At 45.9% G+C, this 24,270-nt stretch overlaps 1 protein-coding gene and 1 long non-coding RNA gene across 2 annotated transcripts; one reads left to right on the top strand and one right to left on the bottom strand.

Annotated features, from left to right (window-relative positions):
• On the top strand, nt 1–20,722 carry C1S (complement C1s). The gene is made up of 12 exons (XM_083718921.1): nt 1–278; nt 680–792; nt 1,821–2,025; nt 2,492–2,669; nt 3,873–3,998; nt 7,926–8,125; nt 8,841–8,994; nt 10,630–10,745; nt 13,313–13,391; nt 15,727–15,861; nt 17,383–17,457; nt 19,634–20,722. The coding sequence occupies exons 2-12, from the start codon at nt 773–775 to the stop codon at nt 20,431–20,433; spliced, it is 2,088 nt and encodes a 695-aa protein (XP_083575047.1). The 5' UTR covers nt 1–278; nt 680–772; the 3' UTR covers nt 20,434–20,722.
• A 100-nt stretch (nt 20,723–20,822) lies between these two features.
• LOC310835246 lies at nt 20,823–23,147 on the bottom strand. The gene is made up of 2 exons (XR_014559442.1): nt 22,941–23,147; nt 20,823–22,387 (listed from the first exon to the last, which is right to left on the bottom strand). It is a non-coding gene; the product is annotated as an uncharacterized lncRNA (long non-coding RNA).
• Nucleotides 23,148–24,270: the final 1,123 nt, after the last annotated feature.

Raw genomic sequence — 24,270 nt, 5'->3', positions numbered from 1 at the left:
GAAAAGATCCAGCCTTTCCCATCTCACAGACTTGGGCCTGGCCAAAAAAGAAAAACAGAGGATTGTGCAACCAGAGACTATTAGAACTTTCTCTCTCGGATAGGATTTCTTAGTAAAGCTGGAGGATGGCATCTTTCAAACAGCAGAGGGCAATGGAGGTCTGCAATTAAGTGACATTAACAGCCCAGAAATGTGGATAAGGGTCGGTGAGGATTATGAAGAGGGAGATAGAGGAGCCAGACAAAGAGAGAAACAGCTGCAGAGACGAGGAGTGCAAGGTAAAATTCTTTAAAAAAAACTTGTTTTTTATATATAAAAAAACCGGAATCTGAGTATTAGCATTTGAGTTAAATTTTCCTGATGGGTGTCAGACTTTCTGGGAAAGAAAATGATGCTTCTCCTAAGCTTCTATGGCTGTTTTGAGGGGTGGGGTGGAGACAGCTGTCTTGCATAAGTTGCAGGTAACGTCTGTTATGAATCTCTCTCTTTGGCTCAGTTCCTGACCTATTGCCTTTACATGGAGCTAATGACCCTGTTGCCACTTTGTGGGCAAGCGTGCATCATGTTGCACCCTGCTCTACTCTAGGAATCAGTTTCCCTTGCTAAAGGTTGGAAGGGGCTGGGTGCCTATGGCTTCCGTGTGCTGGGTTTTAACTCCATTGCTCTGCTCACCAGCCAGGCCTGCTTCAGGGGAAGAAGACAAACAAGCCAGCGCGCTTTGTTTGTCTAAATCTGAAGTCCAGCCACAGTGGATTTGAGGAAGAAGGCCAAGATGGAGCTCTTGCAGACTTGGTAAGTTATTGAATATATGAGCTAATAAGGTGAGACTCTGGACAGCAACTACTTTTGCTGAAGAAGGGGTTGGGGGAGGCAGGCAAGGCGCACACCCCTCTCCCCACAAGAGTTTGTGGCTTTGTTCTACAGTGGAACCTCAGTTTTTGAACGTAATCCATTCCGGAAGACCGGTCGACTTCCGAAACATTTGAAAACCGAGGAGCAATGGGCACAATCCATTGAGAAAAAAATAAAAACATGCAGTGGAAGCCATTTGACTTCCAAGGTGTGTTTGAAAATGGAAGCAGGTTTTCGGCCTTTGGCTTCTGAAACGTTTGGCTTCTGAGACGCTCAAAAACCAAGGTTCCACTGTAATAGTTGCTGAAGATGCTTCTTGTCCACACTCCTCGTTTGCTACAGGATCATTACAGGGCTAAATACCACCCTTCAGAGAAAAGCATCTTCCTCAGTGGCCCCCATTGCAGACCTCAAATCTAGGAACCAAATTCCCTCAGTTGTGTTTTCAGCAATGCAACTTTACCACCTACTCCCTAGATAGTAGAGGCAACCCTGTGCTGCTTAGGGGTGCTGAATCAAGTTGACTTAACTCTTCCACCCCTTAGGTCATAGGTAGATGGGGCAGAGAGTAGAATTGGTAGCCACTATCAATATTCCTTTCTCCTATTTAGAGGGACGCGGGTGGCACTGTGCCTAGGACATGCCGATCAAGGTCGGCAGTTCGAAACCCCGTGACGGGGTGAGCTCCCATTGCTCGGTCCCTGCTCCTGCCAACCTAGCAGTTCAAAAGCACGTCAAAGTGCAAGTAGATAAATAGGTACCGCTCCAGCGGGAAGGTAAATGGCATTTCCGTGTGCTGCTCTGGTTCGCCAGAAGCGGCTTAGTCATGCTGGCCACATGACCCGGAAGCTGTACGCCGGCTCCCTCGGCCAATACAGCAAGATGAGTGCCACAGAGCTGGCACGACTGGACCTAATGGTCAGGGGTCCCCTTACCTTTACCTATCAATATTCCTTTCTCCTATTTAGGGGCTTTGTTTCCTGCTTCCTCTTGGCTTGCACTGAGGCAGCTTCCATGTACGGGGAAATCCTATCTCCAAACTATCCTCAGGCATATCCCAACAATGCTCTGGAATCCTGGGAAATCAACGTGCCTCCTGGTTACGGCATCCATCTTTACTTCACCCACCTGGACATAGAGCCGTCTCAAAATTGCCAATATGACTCCGTGAAGGTACAGGGGCCCCATTCCACTGCTGGGGCAGATAGATACAGAGCATCAGGGTGTGTGCTGGTGCTGAACTGATGTGTCTAAAACACTGAGCCTCTTGGGCTTGCCGATCGGAAGGTTGGCAGTCCGAATCCCCGTGACAGAGTGAGTTCCTGTTGTTCGGTCCCAGCTCCTGCCAACCTAGCAGTTCGAAAGCACGCCAGTGCAAGTAGATGAATAGGTATCACTCCGGCGGGAAGGTAAACGGCGTTTCCATGCGCTGCTCTGGTTCACCAGAAGCGGCTTAGTCATGCTGGCCACATGACCCGGAAGCTGTATGCCGGCTCCCTCAGCCTATAGAGCAAGATGAGCGTGCAACCCCAGAGTCGTCTGCGACTGGACCTAACGGTCAGGGGTTCCTTTACCTTTACAATCTATTTCTATAAGCAGAAGCTAAGAGAGACTTGTCTTGTGTGCCTGTCACTTTTAGGTCCTGATTGGTAACCACATTGAGGGTCAGTTCTGTGGGCGGAAGAAGAGCCGCACTCCTGGCTCTGCTGTCCTGGAAGAATTCCACGTCCCATATAACACGTTGACAGTCACTTTTCAGTCTGACTTTTCCAATGAAGAGCGGTTCACTGGCTTCGCTGCCTATTACATTGCAGAGGGTAAGCCCTGGTCTGTCTCATCCTGGTGCATGAAACACTTTGTAGATATCGTATTCCTCTCAGCAATGCTTTGGGATGGCTATAGGAGGAACCCGTTCAGATTCCACTGAATGGACAAGCCAGATTCTTAGCAAGGCTCAAGGGCCCACTTCAAGATTAAATATCTCTCCCTACCCCCCAGCTAAGAAGAAGGGCAGAGTATTAAGAACACTGGTTATGGAAATTGTTTAGGAATTATAGCAAGGATATCATAACAGCTGAAGCCATCATCTAGTATATATCTGCATATTTAGTACATAGATTGCTTAGGATGCAGAACTAGGAGCTGACCAAGAATGAAGGTTACAGATAGGTAGCCGTGTTGGTCTGCCATAGTCAAAACAAAAAAAAAAATTCCTTCCTTAAAGACCAACTAAGTCAGTTCTTGGTATGAGCTTTCGTGTGCATGCACACTTCTTCAGAAGAAGGAAGGAATTTTTTTTTTGTTTTAAGAATGGAGGTGTTTCTGAGGAACTGTCACATGTGGTGTGAAATGGCCTGATGGTTGTGTCCATAAAAGACCACAAACTTCCCAATAGTCACCCTCGGTGATAACTTGAAGCCATTGATTCGAGTCCTAACCCCCAGAGCAGGAGAAAACAAGCTTGCTCCATCCTCCATCTGGCAGCCCTTGAGATATTTGAAGCTGGCTATCCTTTCTCCTCTCAGTCTCCTCTTTTCCAGGCTAAACATACCCAGCTCCTTCAACCGTTCCTCTTAAGGCTTGGTTTCCTTGATCATCTTGGTTGCCCTCCTCGGCACATGTTCCAGCTTGTCAACATCCTTCTTAAATTGTAGTGCCCAAATAAAAGTTATTTATTTCTGCCCCACCTTTCCCCCTTACGGCACTCAAGGCTGCTTACAGATCTGTTTTGGATCCCATAAGAGGCGACTGTCTTTTAAGTACTTGGGGGGTCAGGCTCTGAACTCTGAGAGGAAGGCAAGTGGAAGTTTATGAGAAGTGGCAGGGCCTACCTGAATCTGGGTGTTCCAGTGAGGCTGTGTGAGGGTTGCAAAAAAGAAGGAATAATTGGGACTCTACCTTAAATGAAGGACCTCTTCTCCCTTAACCAACACAGTGTTTATCCCACTGTCTCTTTTGCTTTCTGCCTTTTATGATATTCCACACACATTCTTACCTCCATCTCTGTTCACTTCTTGCAGATGTGGATGAATGCACAGATTTTGCAGAAGAGGTCTGCAGTCATTACTGCAATAACTATATTGGTGGCTACTATTGCTCTTGCCCACCTGAATATTTCTTGCATGAGGATCTGAAGACATGTGGAGGTAGGAGCCTGGTTGCTACTGCTCCAGCAATCACAGTCCTTATCCCCACTGTTGATACGGTACTTGAAATGGGAAGAACTTCAGCAGTCTCCTGTGGAACTGTGGCTGTTTACACACTATACCTTTAAAGTACATTCAAAGCACACACACCCTCAAAGAATTCTGGGTACTGTAGTTTGTTACGGGTTGCTAGGAATTGTAACCCCGTGAGGAGTAAAATACAGTGGACACTCGGGTTGCAAACGTGATCCGTGTGGGAGTCACGTTCGCAACCCGTAGCGCTGCGTCTGCACATGTGCGGGTCATGATTCAGTGCTTCTGCACATGCGCAAAGCGCGATTTAGTGTTTTTACACATGGGCAAGCGCCGAAACCCAGACATAACCCGTTCTGGTACTTCCGGGTTCGGCACAGTGCACAACTCAAAAACACGTAACCTGAAGTGTCTGTAACCCGAGGTATGACTGTACAGTGCCCAAATTTCTTTGAGAGAAACATTGCACTTTAAAGGGTTTGCAGCTTTTGAACATCCATTGAGGCTGATAAATGACAAGAAACTGCGGTTGCTCACAAGGAAAGGAAAAGAAACTAGCATTGCATAATAAAGAAATATAATTAAATCATCCCAAACACTGGGAGCTAAGACCCTGCCCCCCCCCGATGTAATGGAAAGAGACTTAGAATGAGGAATCTGAAAAACGGGTTTGGCTTTTTACAAAAAGCGGCTGAAGGATGTTTAGATAATGTGTCATACAGCAGGCCAAGGGGACAGCGAGATGCAGCCTGCATAGACGTCATTCAGGATTCAGAACTTAGATCTGAGCCCTTGAATCTTAGAAATATGTTGCTAAACTGTGGGAGACTAAGGGAGGGCATAGAAAACGGAGTCAAGGAATTTCTGGTGTGACTTTGCCAAGCCCAGTGGAAACACAGTCAAGATAGGCATGTACAAATTCTTGGCACTAATTCACTTGAATATATATTTTTGTTTCTTATTTCTTATTAAGATTTTTAAAATCACGAAAGAATAAGTCACATTTTAAAAGCGACAACCTATCACAGAAACTCAATACAGTAGAAAAGAAAAGTTGGCTTTGCTTACATGTATTAACGAGCTAGATATTTTTTCTTATCAGAGCATGCTGGTACATGTTGCTCAGTCATCCCAACTTTGCTCCTTGCCTGGCACAAGCAGGAGAAATCTTTGGCTCCCCAGTACTCTTGATCCAAGTCTCCCTCACGAGGCATGATGGCTAGCAAATTACCGAAAGTGGCTTCTTAGGCAGCAACAAACCACATTCAAACCACAGTGCCTGGTTCGAAGGCTGCAAGAAGCCAAGACTTCTTGGTTTGTTTCTCCCGCTTGGTCCATGGGAGGGGCAAACTGGAAGCAATTGTGCAATGTGTGGCAGCACACTGCTCATTCATGCTAAAGCCCACTAAGCCAGAAACCCCAGCATATTATAACAGGCAGTATTGGGCAGCATGACATCATTTTGAGGTTGAATCCTGACAAGACAGAAGTACTGTTTTTGGGGGACAGGAGGCGGGCAGGTGTGGAGGATTCCCTGGTCCTGAATGGGGTAACTGTGCCCCTGAAGGACCAGGTGTGCAGCCTGGGAGTCATTCTGGACTCACAGCTGTCCATGGAAGCACAGGTCAAATCTGTGTCCAGGGCAGCTGTTTACCAGCTCCATTTGGGACTCAGGCTGAGACCCTATCTGCCTGCAGACTGTCTCACCAGAGTGGTGCATGCTCTGGTTATCTTCCGCTTGGACTACCGCAATGCACTCTACGTGGGGCTACCTTTGAAGGTGACCCGGAAACTACAACTAATCCAGAATGCGGCAGTTAGACTGGTGACTGGGAGTGGCCGCCGAGACCACATAACACTGAAAGATCTTCACTGGCTCCCAGTACGTTTCCGAGCACAATTCAAAGTGTTGGTGTTGACCTTTAAAGCCCTAAAAGGCCTCAGTCCAGTATACCTGAAGGAGCGTCTCCACCCCCATTGTTCCGCCCGGACACTGAGGTCCAGCTCCAAGGGCCTTCTGGCGGTTCCCTCATTGCGAGAAGCCAAGTTACAGGGAACCAGGCAGAGGGCCTTCTCGGTGGTGGCACCCGCCCTGTGGAACGCCCTCCCATTAGATGTCAAAGAGAAAAATAACTGCCAAACTTTTAGAAGACATCTGAAGGCAGCTCTGTTTAGGGAAGTTTTTAATGTTTAATAGATTATTGTATTTTAGTGTTTTGTTGGAAGCCGCCCAGAGTGGCCGAGGAAACCCAGCCAGATGAGCAGGGTATAAATAATAAATTATTATTATTGTTGTTGTTGTTGTTGTTGTTGTTGTTAGTTTTCAAATCACAGGGAAAACACAGGCAAGTAGCAACAAAAGTTTAAAATCAGAGCTGTGTGTTTGCCATGATCCTCTAGGTGCACAGAAAAAGCATACAGTGTAGTACTGGACACACATTTCAGCCTCCTGAGAATATTTGCTTTATTTATTTTATTTTAAAGAGAAAGTTTCCAGTCTTTATGGCTGTTTAATATATGCTTAAAAGTGTACTAAAATCTCAGAAGCCAAAAGGCTTCCGTGTCCTTATCTCTTCTGTGCGCAGCAAAACGAAACAAAAAAATCATGCAAAATAGCTATATGTATATATATCAGAATAAACACAGAGAATAAGAGAAATTATGCACATTTTCTTGATAACCATTATTAATACAGGTTACAGAATCCAGCTTCCCCAGGATTTTGGATTGCCTGTGAGCAGAATTTCACTTTAAGAAAATATGGAATATATCATAATCGGATGAAATCACCGGCAGGATTTGAAATTTGAGCAACAGAAAAATAATGATAATATACAAAATACAGAAAGATGTATTGGAGGAAATATGTGATATAATAGAGGAATATGTATTAGGTGAAATGTATGATGTTATGCAGTGAATAAAAGGGATGGGTTTAAAAACAACATGGAAGGAAAGTTGGGAAGTCAATTCATAAGAGAACTGTATAAAATAATTGAAATTAATTGGTTAAAGTTATGAAAATCTAATAAGAAAAAAGAAAATATGGAATATGAAAAAATCCTGTTTCAAGCTTCATTGGCAGTATCAGTTACTTTTGTGTTTTTTAAAATACATGTATTTTTGCAGAAAACCTTTTATTTACAAGTTAGAAACGGGTACAAAAAAAAATCATGCAACAAATAATATTAAACAAACATCCTAATTTGCTTTTGCTTACTGCAAAATGAACCTGAAATATAAAGAGAAGGAAGGTGCTTTGCTGGTGTTTTGAGTCTGAAAGCTTAAGGGAAGCAGTGAGAGTTCACCAAGGGAACTGATATCAGGAAGTACCGTATTTTTCGCTCTATAAGATGCACCAGACCACAAGACGCGCCTAGTTTTTGGAGGAGGAAAACAAGGGGAAAAAAATTCTGAATCTCAGAAGCCAGAACAACAAAAGGGATCGCTGCACAGTGAAAGCAGCAATCCCTCTTGCTGTTCTGGCTTCTGGGATAGCTGCGCAGCCTGCATTCGCTCCATGAGACGCACACACATTTCCCCTTACTTTTTAGGAGAGAAAAAGTGAGTCTTATAGAGCAAAAAATACGGTATTTACTATTACTGACACTTATCGGAGAAGCCCATGATATTTTGTTTTCTGAGATGGAAACACGGCATGCATCCATGTGCAAGCACACACACACATGCCATGACGGTGGTAAAAATGCAATTGATTAAGTGTTGCCCTTTGTTGATACTTTAGCCCATCTAATATTTGGGCCTTAACAAAGGGGCAAAAGATATTTGGGGGGGGTGGCTTTAAGCAAGATACCTAGAAGAGTATTAGCTCCTACAGAAAGTAATTTCACTTTGTTACAAATCTCCTGGCCGTTTCTCATCCCTAAACTCTAGTGAACTGCACTGGGAATGTGTACACTGACTTGTCCGGGGAGATCACCAGCCCCAACTACCCTAGCCTGTACCCTGAGAACTCGCACTGCGATTACCGTGTCACCCTGGAGCCAGGATACCGCGTGGTCTTGACCATTGGCAAGAAGGACTTCGACATCGAGCCGGCTGACTCGGAAGGAAACTGCCCTGACTCCTTGAGAGTATGTGGTGGCTTAGATAAAGAGAGGGGTGTCTTTGCTCCTGTTCTGAATACATCTTAGCTTTGTATCCCTAGAAGCCAAATGGCAGACCGGAGTCCCAGGGGTGACATTTGCCGTTGGGGGTTGTGGCACACTTGGGCAGGAGCAGGAGCCCTGGTTTGGGGCACGGTGTCCGCCTCTTGCTCCTGCTTGCCTTTGCAGCACCACACTGTTGTTTGCGCACCAGCTTAGTAAACTAAAAGGGGGAAAACCCCAGGACATGGGAAAGAGAGGACTGCATAGGTACACACACTCTTATGGTCTGCCCCGCAGAGGACCCTAAGGTCCATGAATAATCATAGTTTAGAGGTCCTGGGCCCTAAGGAAGTCAGATTATCCTCTACCAGGGCCAGTGATGGCTCCGACCTGGTGGAATGCTCTGTCCCATGAGACCAGGGCCCTGCAGGATTTAACTTCCTTCTGCAGGGCCTGTAAGACAGAGCTATTCTACCTGGCTTTCAATTTGAACTTAGCCTGATCTTTTATTCCCCTTCCTTCCCTCCCTCCCCCTCCCCTCTTTATCCTTAATCCCTCAAGTACCAAATTTCTGCTTCCCATATACCTTCTCCTCTCCAAATCTTGAGTGTATTTCTTTTAGATGCATTTCTTGCCAAATATGCCACTTTTGTCTTCCTCTATTTCCCCCCCCCCCCAATCTGTTTCGTTCTTCTTGTAGTTCTCAGCAGGCGACCAGCAATTTGGCCCCTACTGTGGCAACACATTCCCTGGCCCTCCAGAAATCAAGACTAGAAGCAATATACTTGACATTTTCTTCCAAACGGACCAGTCAGAGCAAGGCAGAGGCTGGAAAATCCGCTACTTTGGGGATCGTGAGTAGATATCGCATGAGAGCAAACCTGTGGGGCAGACTCGTGAGCACTCTGGGAGAGAGATATGTGTCATTCTTAGGAGAATGGGCATGTGCTTGCAAGTAGCAAAGGTGCACCTTGAGTTGGAAGTCTAGTGCAGGAGAAAACAATTGCAGACAAGGAATGCCATTCAAGCAGAATGGCCGCTGTTTCTGAGAGCAGTTGTTCTAGGGGTGAATTGCTGCAGGAGAGAACACTTGAGGTTTGCTATGCACCCAAATTGTGAATGGGTATTTGGGTATAGCTAAGACTAGCAAATCTGGTGCACTGCTGGCAGAACACTGTATTCTGCTCTGGTCAGACCTCACCTGGAGTACTGTGTCCAGTTCTGGGCACCACAGTTCAAGAAGGACACTGACAAACTGGAATGTGTCCAGAGGAGGGCAACCAAAATGGTCAAAGGCCTGGAAAAGATGCCTTATGAGGAACGGCTAAGGGAGCTGGGCATGTTTAGCCTGGAGAAGAGGAGGTTAAGGGGTGATATGATAGCCATGTTCAAATATATAAAAGGTTGTCACATAGAGGAGGGAGAAAGGTTGTTTTCTGCTGCTCCAGAGAAGCGGACACGGAGCATTGGATCCAAACTACAAGAAAGAAGATTCCACCTAAACATTAGGAAGAACTTCCTGACAGTAAGAGCTATTTGACAGTGGAATTTGCTGCCAAGGAGTGTGGTGGAGTCTCCTTCTTTGGAGGTCTTTAAGCAGAGGCTTGACAACCATATGTCAGGAGTGCTCTGATGGTGTTTCCTGCTTGGCAGGGGGTTGGACTCGATGGCCCTTGTGGTCTCTTCCAACTCTATGATTCTATGAACATCTAAGGGGCTGGCTGGTGTGTTGACAAGTGGCTTCCTGGCTAGGGATGAGCCCCACCAGAACTGGAAGCAGGGAAAGAAGGAAAACCCAATGGGGACCTTGGGGTCTTGAATTTAAGTGGCACCCTGTGCAGCACCAAAATCCCACCTCCTCTTGCCTTTCACTCTACATCATAGTTGCAGTAGCCCCTGCAGCAACCCCGAGGCTCCACCAACCAGTCACCCTAAATCCACCTCTATAAAACCCATAGAAATCTGAGAAATCTTCTGATCTCTGGTGGGCAATGGGGAAATTGAAAGGGGAACAAGGGTTCTAGCTGAAGGCCCTGCAGGCTACAGCTGCTAGCTCTCAGGAGACAGGGTGAACCAATCCGTTCTTCCTCATCAGTGGAACCTGGTCCATTGGGGCAAGGGAGGCACTGCCCGTCATGTCATGGTCCTATGCCAGATCCCACAGAAAAGGCAGATAGCCTTTCTCCTCCTGAGTCTTGGTGTTGCCTTTGTAGAACTCAACAGGGAGGAGGGAGGGGGGGCAATACTGGAATCAAATGTCTGTGCCTGTCAATGGGCACCAACCGCTACTTCTTCCTCTTGTTGATGCGGTTGAGAGTCGAAGAAGCTCAGAGGAAGTCGTATTAAATAAAAGCATGGCTTCTGTTGACTTGGCTGTGACTGCTGGGAACAGAGAATGACAAGGGGCGTGTGCATGTGTGAGAGAGCATGTGCCAGGTGAATCAGTGATTTTTGACTGGTTTCCTTTTTTCCCCTTTCCATTTGCAAAGCAATGCCCTGCAAAGAAACTGTCATTCCGCATTCCAGTATGGAACCCGTGAGAGAACGTTACGTCTTTAAGGATTCAGTGAAGGTGACCTGTATCAAAGGCTATGAGATTGTACTGGTAAGTCCGTGCCCACCAAGGTCAGTTAGGCTCTGAAAATCCCCTTGCTATGAACAGTACATTGCTGCTAGTTCTACGCTGATATCCATTGCGCCTCTTCTCCATCTCAACATAGCAGTGAGAGAGGATTCTTTCTGCACTGATATCAGGGGCCCAGACCAGTGGGCAGCCAGGTCTTCTGAAATGCAAGCTTCAGGCAGATCAGCTGGCTGAATAAACAACTACCTAAGAACAATCTTGGGGATGTGGGTGGTGCTGTGGGTTAAACCACAGAGCCTAGGACTTGCCGATCAGAAGGTCGGCGGTTCAAATCCCCGCAACGAGGTGATCTCCCATTTCTCCGTCCCTGCTCCTTCCAACCTAGCAGTTCGAAAGCACGTCAAAGTGCAAGTAGATAAATAGGTACCACTCCAGCAGGAAGGTAAATGGCGTTACCATGCGCTGCTCTGGTTCACCAGGAGCGGCTTAGTTATGCTGGCCACATGACCCAGAAGCTGTCTGTGGACAAATGCCGGCTCCCTCGGCCTATAGAGCGAGATGAGCGCCGCAACCCCAGAGTCGGTCACGACTGGACCTAATGGTCAGGGGTCCCTTTACCTTTACCTTTAGGAACAATCTGGGACCAGCCAGGGGCTTGATTCACCAAATGAGAGCTGGGTGGCCTCCTTCAGGGACAAGCTTCCCAAAATAAGAGTCTTTATACTTGCTGGTGGTACCAGATTGGTCCTCCCATATCACCAGACGTCCCAGGCCAGGTGGATTGTGGACTGTTATATCAGTCTCCTGTGTCCAGCAGTATTAGCAGCGCAAAGAGCCGGCAGCCATTGTCTGATCTGCAGGGCTGTTGATATGTCACCAGCCACCCTTCACTCCCCTCAGTACTTGACAATTGGTGCCACGGCCACAGACCATGAATCCTGAGAGACATAGCCCTCTGGCAACATCAGGAGGAGGAGGAGATGAATCTACTCCAGGTGTGTTGCATGTGATGCTGAAGTCACCAGAACCTGCATCTCCTCCTTTGAATCCCAAGGAGACACTTCTGCCACCAGACTCTTCAGATGATCAGCAGAGTCCTGAGGATATATTTCCCCATCTTGAAACCTCAGTTCCTAGAAAGCTAATAGCTGCAGAGGTACGCCCTGGCCCTTAAGTTGGCCAGATACAGTGGTACCCTGGGTTACATATGCTTCAGGTTACATACGCTTCAAGTTACACACTCCGCTAACCCAGAAATAGTGCTTTAGGTTAAGAACTTTGCTTCAAGATGAGAACAGAAATCGGGCTCTGATGGCACGGCGGCAGCAGGAGGCCCCATTAGCTAAACTGGTGCTTCAGGTTAAGAACAGTTTCAGGTTAAGAACAGGCCTCCGGAATGAATTAAGTATGTAACCAGAGGTACCACTGTATGATGCTTCAGCTTCAGGATTAGTCATTGTGCTCCTGAAACCTACACTTAGGTCCCTTTCTAAGGCCCTGAGTGTGGCAGATATGTAGTCAAATCTAACAACACAAAGTTTTGCTAGTTAGCAAGTGAAGGGGTTAAGACCATAGAGCTGCATTGCTGATAGGCAGACTCAGGCCATAGAAATGTAATTGGTAGAGAAGGCTCTGTATGATGTCGTTTCCCATCATCTCCTGGGAAGGAAGAAGCAAAGAAGTATTTCCTGTTTTGTCTCTCTCTCTTCCACCAGCCATGTATATGGACATCTGTCCACTTGCTCCAGCATCAGGCACTTGCCTGAAGCTATTTTTGCTGTAAACACAAGTATTTTACGTGCCTTTATTTTTACTGCTGTTGCTGCTAAGGACAAATGCTTGACTGTGAGTAAAATACATGCTTTAAACTTCCTTTTCAGTCTGTAGCCTGTTTCTTTGCTAAACTGGACAACTGGACAACAAAAGGGGGAGACCAGCCTAATGGCTAGTTCCTACACTTGCAATTAAACTGTTCAAGATGGGATTTAAACTCTGTTTAGCCCCATGCTTTTAAACGCAAGCGGTAAGCTTGGAGATGAAATGCCAGCAGTCTTGCTTAGTGCAAATGTTCCACCTCCTTAAACAGCTTTTTTGCATCCTCTCCATATATCTTCTCACTTTACACAAGGGCCCAAGGTTCCCCTCATGTAACAAGGGAGAGAGAGCAGTGCGTATGTCATTCTGATACAGTGGGGCCTCGCAAGACGAAAACAATCCGTTCTGCGAGTCTCTTCGTCTAGTGGTTTTTTCGTCTTGCGAAGCAACCCTATTAGCGGATTAGCGGATTAGCGCTATTAGCGGTTTAGCGGCTTAGCGGCTATTAAAGGCTTAGCAGCTTAGCGGCTAAAAGGCTATTAGCGGCTTAGAAAAAGGGGGGGAGAGCAAAAAAAATCGCAAGACTCGCAAGACGTTTTCATCTTGCGAAGCAAGCCCATAGGGAAATTCGTCTTGCGAAGAGCATCGAAAAACGGAAAACCCTTTCGTCTAGCAGGTTTTTCGTCTTGTGAGGCATTCGTCTTGCGGGGCACCACTGTACATTTCTCAACCAATGAATTAACTCCAGTGTCTCTCAATTCTGTTCCCTTCAGTCAAAAGGCAGCCTCACATCCTTCTACTCTGTCTGTCAAAGCAACGGGGAGTGGAGCGACTCTGATCTCGAATGTGTCCGTAAGTGCTTGGCTTCCTATATTGGTGGTCCGTAACATACTTTCAATTGGTCTTGAGACCACAGGGATCATAACAGAGAAGAATACTTGAGAAGCAGGAGGCTTTCTGAAGTTTTGACAAGATGCTGAAGAGGCAAGCCACTTCTAAATTTAAACTGGAAAGCAGCTTGCTTCTTCAGCAGTGTGAGTAATCACAAAGAAACTTCCAGCTCTCTTCATAACACTCTTCATAGCTGAGCTGGACGGCAGCCACACAGAATGATTGTTCCCCTTTGCGGTGGCTGTGTAAGGTAAGAAAATACAGTGATTCACAAAGTAATAAGGCAACCAAAATAGTGGTCCTCAGCGGTGCTTTTTTCGGGTGGGGGGGAATGCAGGGGTACACATACCCCTAAACATTTTGTGAAGCTTTGTACTTTTGTCCATTTACTGTATTTATTTCCCTCGACTTAAACTATAAAATGGTGGTTTTCTTGAGTCAAAATGAGAGTACCCCTAAACATTTTTAAAGGAAAAAAGCACTGGTCCTCAGTACAGTTAAGCTTAAACACCATTGTCTGGATTACCCAAGATAAATGAGAGACTTTTCAATGGAGAGGGCATTTATGCTATTCCAGTTCTAGGCAATGGTCCTGGAAGGAGATGGAAATAGGAAGGGATAACTTGGAAGTTAAAGGCTGGCACCCATGAAGGCTTTCAGTGGTTCCCCTGGTCAAGTGCCCCAACCTTTGAGCTCTCATTTTGGGGGGGGGAGGAGTATTTAGTCACCCTAGAAAGAAAGCTGTGGGACCAAATGTATAGATAAGTGATTTCTATAGCTTGTATATTGTATATTGTATATTGTTCTAGATTTTGGGGGGCAGGGGCTAAACCCTAGAAATTAATAAATGGTAGGATTTTGATTATTTGTAATGTGAAGGGAGAAATACAAGCTGCAGAGGAATTCCTGGGCTAGCCTGTGCAAAATGACCTGGCCAAGCTAGGACCATTAAGAAACAATAGAGGGTCATTGGCAATACAAGAGAACTGTCCTCCCCACTTGTCCGGAGGTGTGAACAGAGAGGGGGGGTTGGGAAGGTTGCCAGGGTAACTAGGTGTGGGGTGACAGGAAAAAGAGAGTCTTGAGCAGGGGTTGCTGGGAAGGAGAAGGAGGAAGAAGGACTGGGATCCATCTTGGGCAGGCCGGCTGAAGGCTGGCCTGAGAGAGGTGCCTTGGACCTCCCACTGCTGTGGGAGACAAGCCCCTCTTGAAATGACCATGCTGTACAATCTGGACTCCATGCAGACTGAAGGTGTAAATAGGTGAATAAACCATACAGTGGTACCTTGGGTTAAGTACTTAATTCGTTCCAGAGGTCCGTTCTTAACCTGAAACTGTTCTTAACCTGAAGCACCACTTTAGCTAATGGGGCCTCCTGCTGCCGCCGCGCCGCCGGAGCACAATTTCTGCTCTCATCCTGAAGCAAAGTTCTTAACCCGAGGTAATATTTCTGGGTTAGTGGAGTCTGTAACCTGAAGCGCATGTAACCTGAGGTACCACTGTATTTCTTTAAAGCTATGACAGTCTCCACTGTGTGGAGTTAATTATCCAAAGGAGCACAAGCCCCCTGGCAGATGGGGGGGGTGCCCAACTTCTGTAACAATACAGTGGTGCCTCGCAAGACGAAATTAATCTGTTCCGTGAGGCTCTTCGCATAGCGGTTTTTTCATCTTGCGAAGCAAGCCCATTGACAGCTTAGTGGATTAGCGCTATTAGCGGTTTAGCGGCTTTTAGCGACCAGCTGTTAAGCGGCTTATCAGCGGATCTGCTGATAAGCGGATTAGCGGCTTAGGAAAAGGGGGGGGAAAGGGAAAAAAACCCCGCAGGAACTCGCAAGACATTTTCGTCTTACGAAGCAAGCCCATAGGGAAATTCGTTTTGCGAAGCGCCTCCAAAACGGAAAACCCTTTCGTCTAGCGGGTTTTCCGTCTTGCGAGGCGTTCGTCTTGCGGGGCACCACTGTATTTTTCCTGGTACTGAGGGACCATAATCAGGAGCAGCAGGACATAACCAACTTCCCATGGCAAGCCTAAGGTTGTCACCGGTCGTTGCCTCTCTGATTTTGCGTTATGCCACACCCCCTCCGTGGCAGCCATCTTGTGAACGACACCCTCACCAATTTCTCAAAATTTGAAGTGTGCCCCCTAGTCCAAAAAGGTTGGCACCATACGAAAAGAAGAAATGGAAAGTATGTTCATGTCTGACAGAATATGGGTTGACCAAGATGAGGTGGCAGGTGGCAGCAGAGTGAAGATTCTAGTCTAACACCCCATCTTCCTTCCCCCCCCCCCGGCAGCCGTAAATTGTGGTGAGCCTGAGCACCTTGCAAATGGGAAAGTCACTTACCTGTCAGGAACCGAGGACAACACGGAGTATCAAGACACGATCAGCTATTCATGCAACGAGAAGTTTTATACAATGCAGGGCAAAGGTAATGATGTATCCCATCCTTTTCAGAACCAAGCATCTGATTCAGAGCTTAAAAAGAGTGTAATTGTACTCAGTTTATGATGACAGAATTAGAGGTGGCAATGTTACGGCAAACTCATTCCAAGAGTCTTTCACTTACCCTTCATCCCAGTATCGTTGTGAAACTTGTTAGTGTGTTTTCACTTGCTTTGCTTCCACTAAAGCAACACTGTCAAAAGTGGCTGCTTTCTTCTTCTAGGCAGAGTCAGTGTAGAATTTAATGAGTCGTAAACACTGAAACAATTCCTTCCAAGTTAAAATGTACGGCGTGTGCATGTGTGTGAGAGAGAGACAAACAAAGAACAAAGTTGAGATGAACAAGGAGACGGGGATGTGAAGCTCTTCCTGCAGAATGTTTCTGCTTCCACCTTCTTCAGCTGATGTGACTAAAAGTGTGCTGTAGCCAAGGTAGCCGTTCCTTGGCTCCTCCAGGCAACCTCTTTTTTGAGCATTCATTCTCATTGCTTGCATGCACAAAGCTTGCGCAGAGGTGATGCAATGGGTGGGTTGTAGCATAGTGCTAAGAGTCGTAAAAAGTAAAAAGGTAAAGGACCCCTGGATGGGGTCCAGTCAAAGGCAACAATGGGGTCGCAGCGCTCATCTCGCTTTCAGGCCGAGGGAGCCAGTGTTTGTCCGCAGACAGCTTTCTGGGTCATGTGGCCAGCTTCTGGCACAATGCAACACTGTGACAGAAACCAGAGCGCACGGAAACACTGTTTACCTTCCTGCCACAGCTGTACCTATTTATCTTCTTGCACTGGTGTGCTTTCGAACTGCTAGGTTGGCAGGAGCTGGGACAGAGCAACAGGTGCTCACTTCGTCACAGGGATTCAAGCCACCAACCTTCCGATTGGCAAGCCCAAGAGGCTCAGTGGTTTGGACCACAGCGCCACCTGCGTCCCTACTAAGAGGCGCAGGGGTGTGTGGAACAAGGTCCACTCATGCAACTGGACTACTTCCCAGGGCCAGTCAATCTTGTTTCACCACCTGCGTCAAATTAAGAATGTGTCATGCCCTTCTCCCACCCACCATCGCTCCTTCTCTCCACTTATGCCTCCTCCAAACTCGATGAGAGCTCAGGCACTCCTCAAGGCATTGCCGCTCATTTTATTCCAGCTGGTTTTGGACTACAACTCCCATCAGCCCTAGCTATCAAGACCAGTGGTCAGGGATGATGGGAATTGTAGTCTGAAAAAAAACAGCTGGAGACCCAAGTTTGGGGAACACGGAGTTAAAGCATAGCTAATCTGTGTTAAGCGACCCAGTGTATCCATTCTTGGTTAAGCACATTAGAAGTGCTTTGCTGGATCAGATCTGGAGCCAGCATTATTTACAGGAATCCCACGGACATGGCTTGCTAGAAATTGGCCAAAGGGCCACCAATGGCCTGCAATCTGTTCTCTGATCTCGCCTGCATTTGGGTATGAAACACAGATTAAAAACGAACAACTGAATAGTGCTATGTATTCTTTTATTCCAAAAGGACTTTATAGGTGTTCAGCCAGTGGGAAATGGGTGGATGAAGATGAGAAAACGGAGATTCCGGTTTGTGTCCCAGGTACGGTATATAGCCCTCTATTTCTAAATGTGGATATTGTGGTCAAAGTGCTGTGACAAGAGTCCACCGCATTGTCTAGTTTACAGAAGAGCTTGCCAATATTTTAAAATTCTTGCTTCCTCTGCTGGGACATGTTCTTGAATTGCCTCAATGATTCAAGATGTTTGAAAACCAGAGCTCTAAAACCTGCTCTCCTCTTAGATGTTTCCGCAAAACACCAGTCCTGCAGGAAGCAACAATGTTCCATGTTTCAAAAGTCCCTTCTTGCTGATCACGTTGTTGAGCACAGCCATCTTGGGGGGTTAGGAAAAGGAAAGAGAGCATAGACCCACTGAAACATATTCAGAGTCGTGTGTGGATTTCATGCTTTTTATTCAGCTCATAGTAGTGAGCAATGGAAGTTCCCCCGAAATGTCTGCTTTATATCCATTATTTACACAATGGGCCCCACGTGACTGGCCAGTTCCCGGATTCTCCTGTAGGCCAAACAGGTTGCGGATTCACTTCCACCTGGAATTGGATTGGGTGGCCCCTGCGGACCAATCAGACTGCTGCATTCTGGATCCTGTTGTTCTAGGACCAATCAGACTGCTGCAATTTGGATCCTATTCAACTCAGTACATAACACCCACAGTAGAAGAAGAGGCACAGGAGCCGAACCTGCAGCTAGTTTCTAATAGTTTGCACCCAGCCCTAGTCTGTCTGCTGTGTACATTCAGCAGTGATGGGGCTTGGTTCTGGTGGGCTCCTGCAGGTTCTGAAGAACAAAACACCCCCTCCTGCGTACCCGCAACTGATACCTATTGGGCTATTTTTAATGGGCTATTTATTTATTGTTCTTCATACACATCGCTGGTCGTATAATTCTTTGTGAAGCAATTTCCCTGAAAAGCAGTAAGTCTTTTAAATAAATAACGCAAGCAAGCAAATCTCAGAATGGGGATATATGCATGGGCATAGTCAGGATTTACATTGGAGGGACGGACAGGGTGCCCACCTGTCCTGTTCTAGAACCAAGCTACCTGCCACACGATTGGTCAGTTTGCAGAAGCCACACCTATCACTCAGTCGGGTTGCCAGTTGCGTCGCTAGAATGCACCACAACAAAATAGGTTTAAATGTGGTTGAGATTTATGTTTGTTTGTTTAATTTTATTTGGACAATCAATAAAAAAGTTTGAGGGGGGAGTGGAGAGAATGCACCACAACATCATTCAAGTGACCTCAGTTAAATTGAATATTTCAATTTCAAATATTCTGGCTATTTCTACTTCAAGTTAAGTACAGTGGTGCCCCGCAAGACGAATGCCTCGCAAGACAAAAAACCCACTAAACGAAAGGGTTTTCCATTTTCGAGGCGCTTCGCAAGAAAAATTTCCCTATGGGCTTGCTTCGCAAGCCGAAAACGTCTTGCGAGTCTTGCAATTTTTTTTTGCTTCCCCCCTTTTTCTAAGCCGCTAATAGCCGCTTAGCCGCTTTGCCGCTAATAGCCGCTAAGCTGCTAATAGCGCTAATCTGCTAATAGGGTTGCTTCGCAAGACAAAAAAACCGCTAGATGAAGAGACTCGCGGAACGGATTCTTTTCTTCTTGCGAGACACCACTGTATTTTTATTTAATTACTTGATTGGGGGTGGAGCCCATAGAGATGCGTATAGCAGGCTTCATTCTCAATACAGTCGTACCTTGGATCCCAAATGCCTTGCAAGTCAAAAGTTTTGGCTCCCAAATGCCGCAAACTCGGAAGTGAGTGTTCCGCTTTGCAATTGTTCTTTGGAACCCGAATGTCCGACACGGGTTCTGCGGCTTCCAATTGGATGCAGGAGCTTCCTGCAGCCAATCAGAAGCCGCGATTTGGTTTCTGAACGTTTTGGAAGTCGAACGGGCTTCCGGAATGGATTCCGTTTGACTTCCAAGGTACGACTGTACTACCCAGTCAATGTTTCTGGGCAAGGTTAACAAGCTGCAGCAAGCAAAAACTTTGGGAGAGGTCCACACACATGCATGCCCACAGGCCCCAAAACTGGATTCAACTTGAACCCCCTATCTTAAAGTTATTGCTCGCTTTCCCTCACGTCAGTGAACATAAATGGTTTTGATTATTTCATTTGTGCAAATCCGGTCTTCCTGCTGCTCGCAAGCTCTTATTTCTGCTGTTGTTGTTCTATCCTTTCTCTAGTTTGCGGAGTTCCCTCTGAGCCCGTTAAAGGGACGGGGAGGATTTTTGGAGGCCATCAAGCCGAGAAAGGAAACTTCCCTTGGCAAATCTATTTTGAATACCCACATGCTGGCGGGGCTCTGATTTCGGACCGCTGGGTTCTGACTGCAGCTCACGTGCTGGATGAGACCCGGTGCCCGGTCATCCACGCAGGGATGCTTCGCATTGGGGCAAATGCCATGGAAGGTGCTAGGCCACTGGATGTGGAAGCCACAATCGTCCATCCCGACTGGTTGGAAATGGCAAACAACCAGCCCCGGACAAACTTTGACAATGACATTGCTCTAGTGAAGTTGGCGAAACCCTTGACGATGGGTCCTACCATCTCGCCCATTTGCTTGCCTGGTGCATCGTCCGACTATGACTTGCCGATGGGGATCCTGGGCTACATATCTGGTTGGGGCAGGACGCCTAAGACGCGTGCGGCGATACACCTTAGGTACGCCCGGATCCCAGTGGTTAACATGGAGAGGTGCCGAAGCGTGAGGCCAGATGCCCCAGCAGATTCTTTGACCTATGTGTTCACAGACAATATGATTTGTGGAGGGGGCAACGGGAAGGACAGCTGCGATGGAGACAGCGGAGGGGCGTTTGCCGTCAAATATCTCCACGACGAATTGCACTACTATGTTGCTGGCCTGGTTTCTTGGGGGCCAAAGTGCGGCACCTACGGCCTCTACACTAAGGTGTCAAATTATGTGGATTGGATCGCAAACGTCATGAGCCAGAATGAGACCAGGAGGATGCATTCGTGTCTGTAAAAGCACCAGGCTTCCTTGATGTTTTGGGCTCTTGGCATTTCTCCAAAGTGGGACCCAAGCTGTTCTTGGACTACAACTCCCATCATCCCTAGCTAGCAGAGACAGTGGTCAGGAATGATGGGAGTTGTAGTCCAACAACAGCAGAAAACCCTAGTTAGAGAAATACTGGAAATGGAAGAGAGGGAAGGTTGGAGTGAAGGTCTGTGCACTGCCAGTTTCTTTACACAACCTGCTTTCTTGAGAAGCAAATAGAGCAAGCAAAAGCTTTCAGGCTGGATTTGTTCTTAAATGATTTCCTGTCTGCTTAATTTCTTCTTTTATATCTTATGTCCTTTTTTGTAGCTGCTTAAATTCCTTTGAAAAGTGCCCTATACCACAGATCTTTAAAAAAAAACAAAAAAACACAACAACACACATTTTATTAGAAGAGTTTCATTTATAAAAAAAGAGAGTGAGGGGGGTGGGAAGAAAGAGAGAGAAAAGTGAGTGAAAAAATACTGTTACATACCCATACATTGATATACAGGTGTGTATATTCTTATTATCCCAATGCACATATAATTGTCAATAACCTAATATGTTCTGTGTAAACAGATGGTGCCAATAGGGATAAGAACGTCATATTTGTAGCTGCTTATGGTTTGAAGCAGCTGAAGAAACACAGTGCTCATCTCAACTTGTGCTTGCCCTGCCACTTTCTCCAGGGGAAACCTCATCTTTACTGCTGAATTGGAGCAAACATCAATTTGGTTTCCTCCAGACTGAAGTTTGCTCTGAGCGGGTTTTCCAGGGGAGAGGAAGAACAGCCCTTCAGTGGGGGGGGGGGGGGAAGCCTGCTCATACCTTTAAGAAAATTATTATAAAGGTCCCTTCAGTGTTGGAGAAGGCAGGTGTGACAATACTTCAGAGACAGCAGGGGCCAACATTTCTGGCAATTGTGTCACAAGCAAGGTCCAGAAACCATGACAGTGCATGTAGAACACAAATGGGGGGAAAAGCAAAGACAGACCCTCCAAGTGTCCCTATTTACCAGGGACAGTCCCAGATTTACAGAAGCTGTCCCGGTTTCTGATTTGATCCTGGAATGTCCTGCTTTTCCTTGGTTGTTGTTGTTTAGTTGTTTAGTCATTTAGTCATGTCCAACACTTTGTGACCCCATGGACCAAAGCATGGCAGGCACTCCTGTCTTCCACTGCCTGCTGCAGTTGGGTCAAGTTAGTAGCTTCGAGAACACTGTCCCACCATCTTGTCCTCTGTCGTCCCCTTCTCCTTGTGCCCTCCATCTTTCCCAACATCAGGGTCTTTTCCAGGGAGTCTTCTCTTCTCATGAGGTGGCCAAAGTACTGGAGCCTCAGCTTCACAATCTGTCCTTCCAGTGAGCACTCAGGGCTGATTTCCTTCAAAGGAGAGAGGTTTGATCTTCTTGCAGTCCATGGGACTCTCCAGAGTCTCCTCCAGCACCAGAATTCAAAAGCATCAATTCTTCCGCGATCAGCCTTCTTGATGGTCCAGCTCTCACTTCCATACATCACTACTGGGAAAACCAGAGCTTTAACTATACAGACCTTTGTTGCTTTTCCTTAGGACATCCCTATTTCCATCAGAAAAATGTTGGGAGTTTATGCAAAGAGCACAAACCAAAACCCCTTTAAAAACCATTCCAAAAGCTGCGTAGGGAGGGGGAGAGAAACAGGTCCTCGTCCTCATTGATGCCGTAGAAGCTTTCTAGCAGATGACCATACAATCTATAATGTACATATCTCTATTGCAGTAAGTTTTTTTTCTTCCTGGAGGGTGGTTTTGGATTGAGGGAGGTGCCAATAGGAAGTGCAGCAAAGTCTGGTTTGCTACCACTGACGCATAGTGGGGGGAAACAGCATGTACTGTGTTCAGCAGGAAGACAGGAGCACTTCCCTGTGTCTGATAGTTAGCCTACCCTTGGAACAAGCCCTCGCTGGGAAGACACAAGATCTACCCATCCGGGAAGAATGGCAGATGAAGGTGATGGACTATATGGAACTGGCGGAAATGACTGGCAGAATCCGAGACCAAGGAGAAGAGTTGGAGGAAGAAGATTGGAAGAAATTTAAAGTTTATGTACAGAAACATTGTAAAATTAAGGAATGTTAGAAGGATGTTGGAATGAAGTAATGTGGTTTTAGCAGAAATGATATAAAGGATTAAGTAAAAATGGATTGTTAATTAGTGAAAGAACAGAACGTTAAATTATAGTATATTAAGATAAATCATTAGGATAGAAATAAAGATGGAAAGGATTTGCTGAAATATCTAATTGAATTAGAATACAAAAAAGGGAGGTGTGTGGAGGTCAAGGAAATAAGCAAAGGAAAGAAAGTTATGTAAAGGATTGATTTTTTTAAAATATCTACATCTTTTTCTTTTCTGTTTTTTTCCACTTTGTTTTTTTCTGTTTAAATACGCTCTTTATTTTTTATTTTTGTAACCTTTAAAATCTGAATAAAAATCTATTGGGGAAAAAAAGGAACAAGTGCTCGCTGCTGCTGCTGCTACAGAATCTCCACAGCTACGTTTGTATGTTGAACGCTGCCCTGATTTTACAAATACATTACATATTGCTTGTAACACATACTCAGTTGGATTATATTAAAAAGAGAACCAAATGCAGAATCATGTGTGCTGCCTTCTTGACCCCCCTCCCCAGACTGCAAAGGATCTTTACTGCTTTGTTAATGTATTGCTCCTGGTAGTCAAATGTTGACATTTTGTGAAACTTTGGGCTTGACCATATTTGAGCTGGATCTCACTTAGAATCCACATTGACTCCATTCAAATTTGGCCTCATTAGTCGAAACATGCATGTATTTGCAGTTGAAAAATCAAAACCACCTTCCTCTTCAATACCGTCTTCTAATTTGTTGCTTTAAATGTGTTAATTTTGTACAAACGTATGTGTGCAAGAATCAGATGAGCAGTGTGCATTTTTTTAAAAAAAGAAACAAACGTGTTTGCCTAGGAATTGCACAATAGCACACACCCAGGAATTCCCAACTCAACACAAGCTTGCACACTCACATTTTATGTTGTCTTAAAATGATAGGCATTTTGCATTCTGAAACAGGAAGTTGGTTGTAGGAGAAATCAATACGGTAATATAGAGTTAAATCAGTAAGAGGAGAGGAAGCGTAGCAGGGAGATCTGGAGAAACCACTGTTTTTCATTATTGCACAAATCTGATTTTTAGAAAAATGGTTGTGGTTTCTGAAGCTCATTTGAAATCTTAAAAATAAAAGTTATCAGTATATAAAATAAAAGTTAAAGTTATCAGTATAAGCACTGATAACTGGGACACATTGGCCTGCAAGGGCTCCAATTAGAAATCAGCCTTTACCAAAGGTGTCATGTATTATGTATTCAATAGTACAGTAGTACCTTGGTTTACGAATTTAATCCATTCCGGAAGTCTGTTCTTAAACCAAAACCATTCTTAAACCAAGGCACGCTTTCCCCAATGAGGCCTCCTGCCGCTGGTGCCCTTCCACCGTTTGGATTCCATTTTTAGACCGAGGTAAAGCTCTCAAACTGGGACACTATTTCCAGTTTTGTGGAGTTTGTAAACGAAACTGTTCTTAAACCGGACTGTTTTTAAACCCAGGTACCACTGTATGTGTTTGCCTGAGCTTGAGTCTGGACTAAGGATTCTGATCTCCTGTGTTCTGATTCAATACATGATATCCAATCACAGAACATTTCAGGATTTGGGCCTCTGTCATTGGCTCTTAAACACTGACTCCTGATTCGCAGCTTGGAAGTTTAGACAGCCAATAACGTAGGGAGTGGGAGTGGCCCGGGCCTTCA

This window comes from Podarcis gaigeae, assembly GCF_964106915.1.
Source record: "Podarcis gaigeae genome assembly, chromosome: 17".
Lineage (NCBI taxonomy): Eukaryota > Metazoa > Chordata > Lepidosauria > Squamata > Lacertidae > Podarcis > Podarcis gaigeae.
Note: the sequence above shows the minus strand (reverse complement) of the source record. Positions and strands in the feature narration are given on the sequence as shown.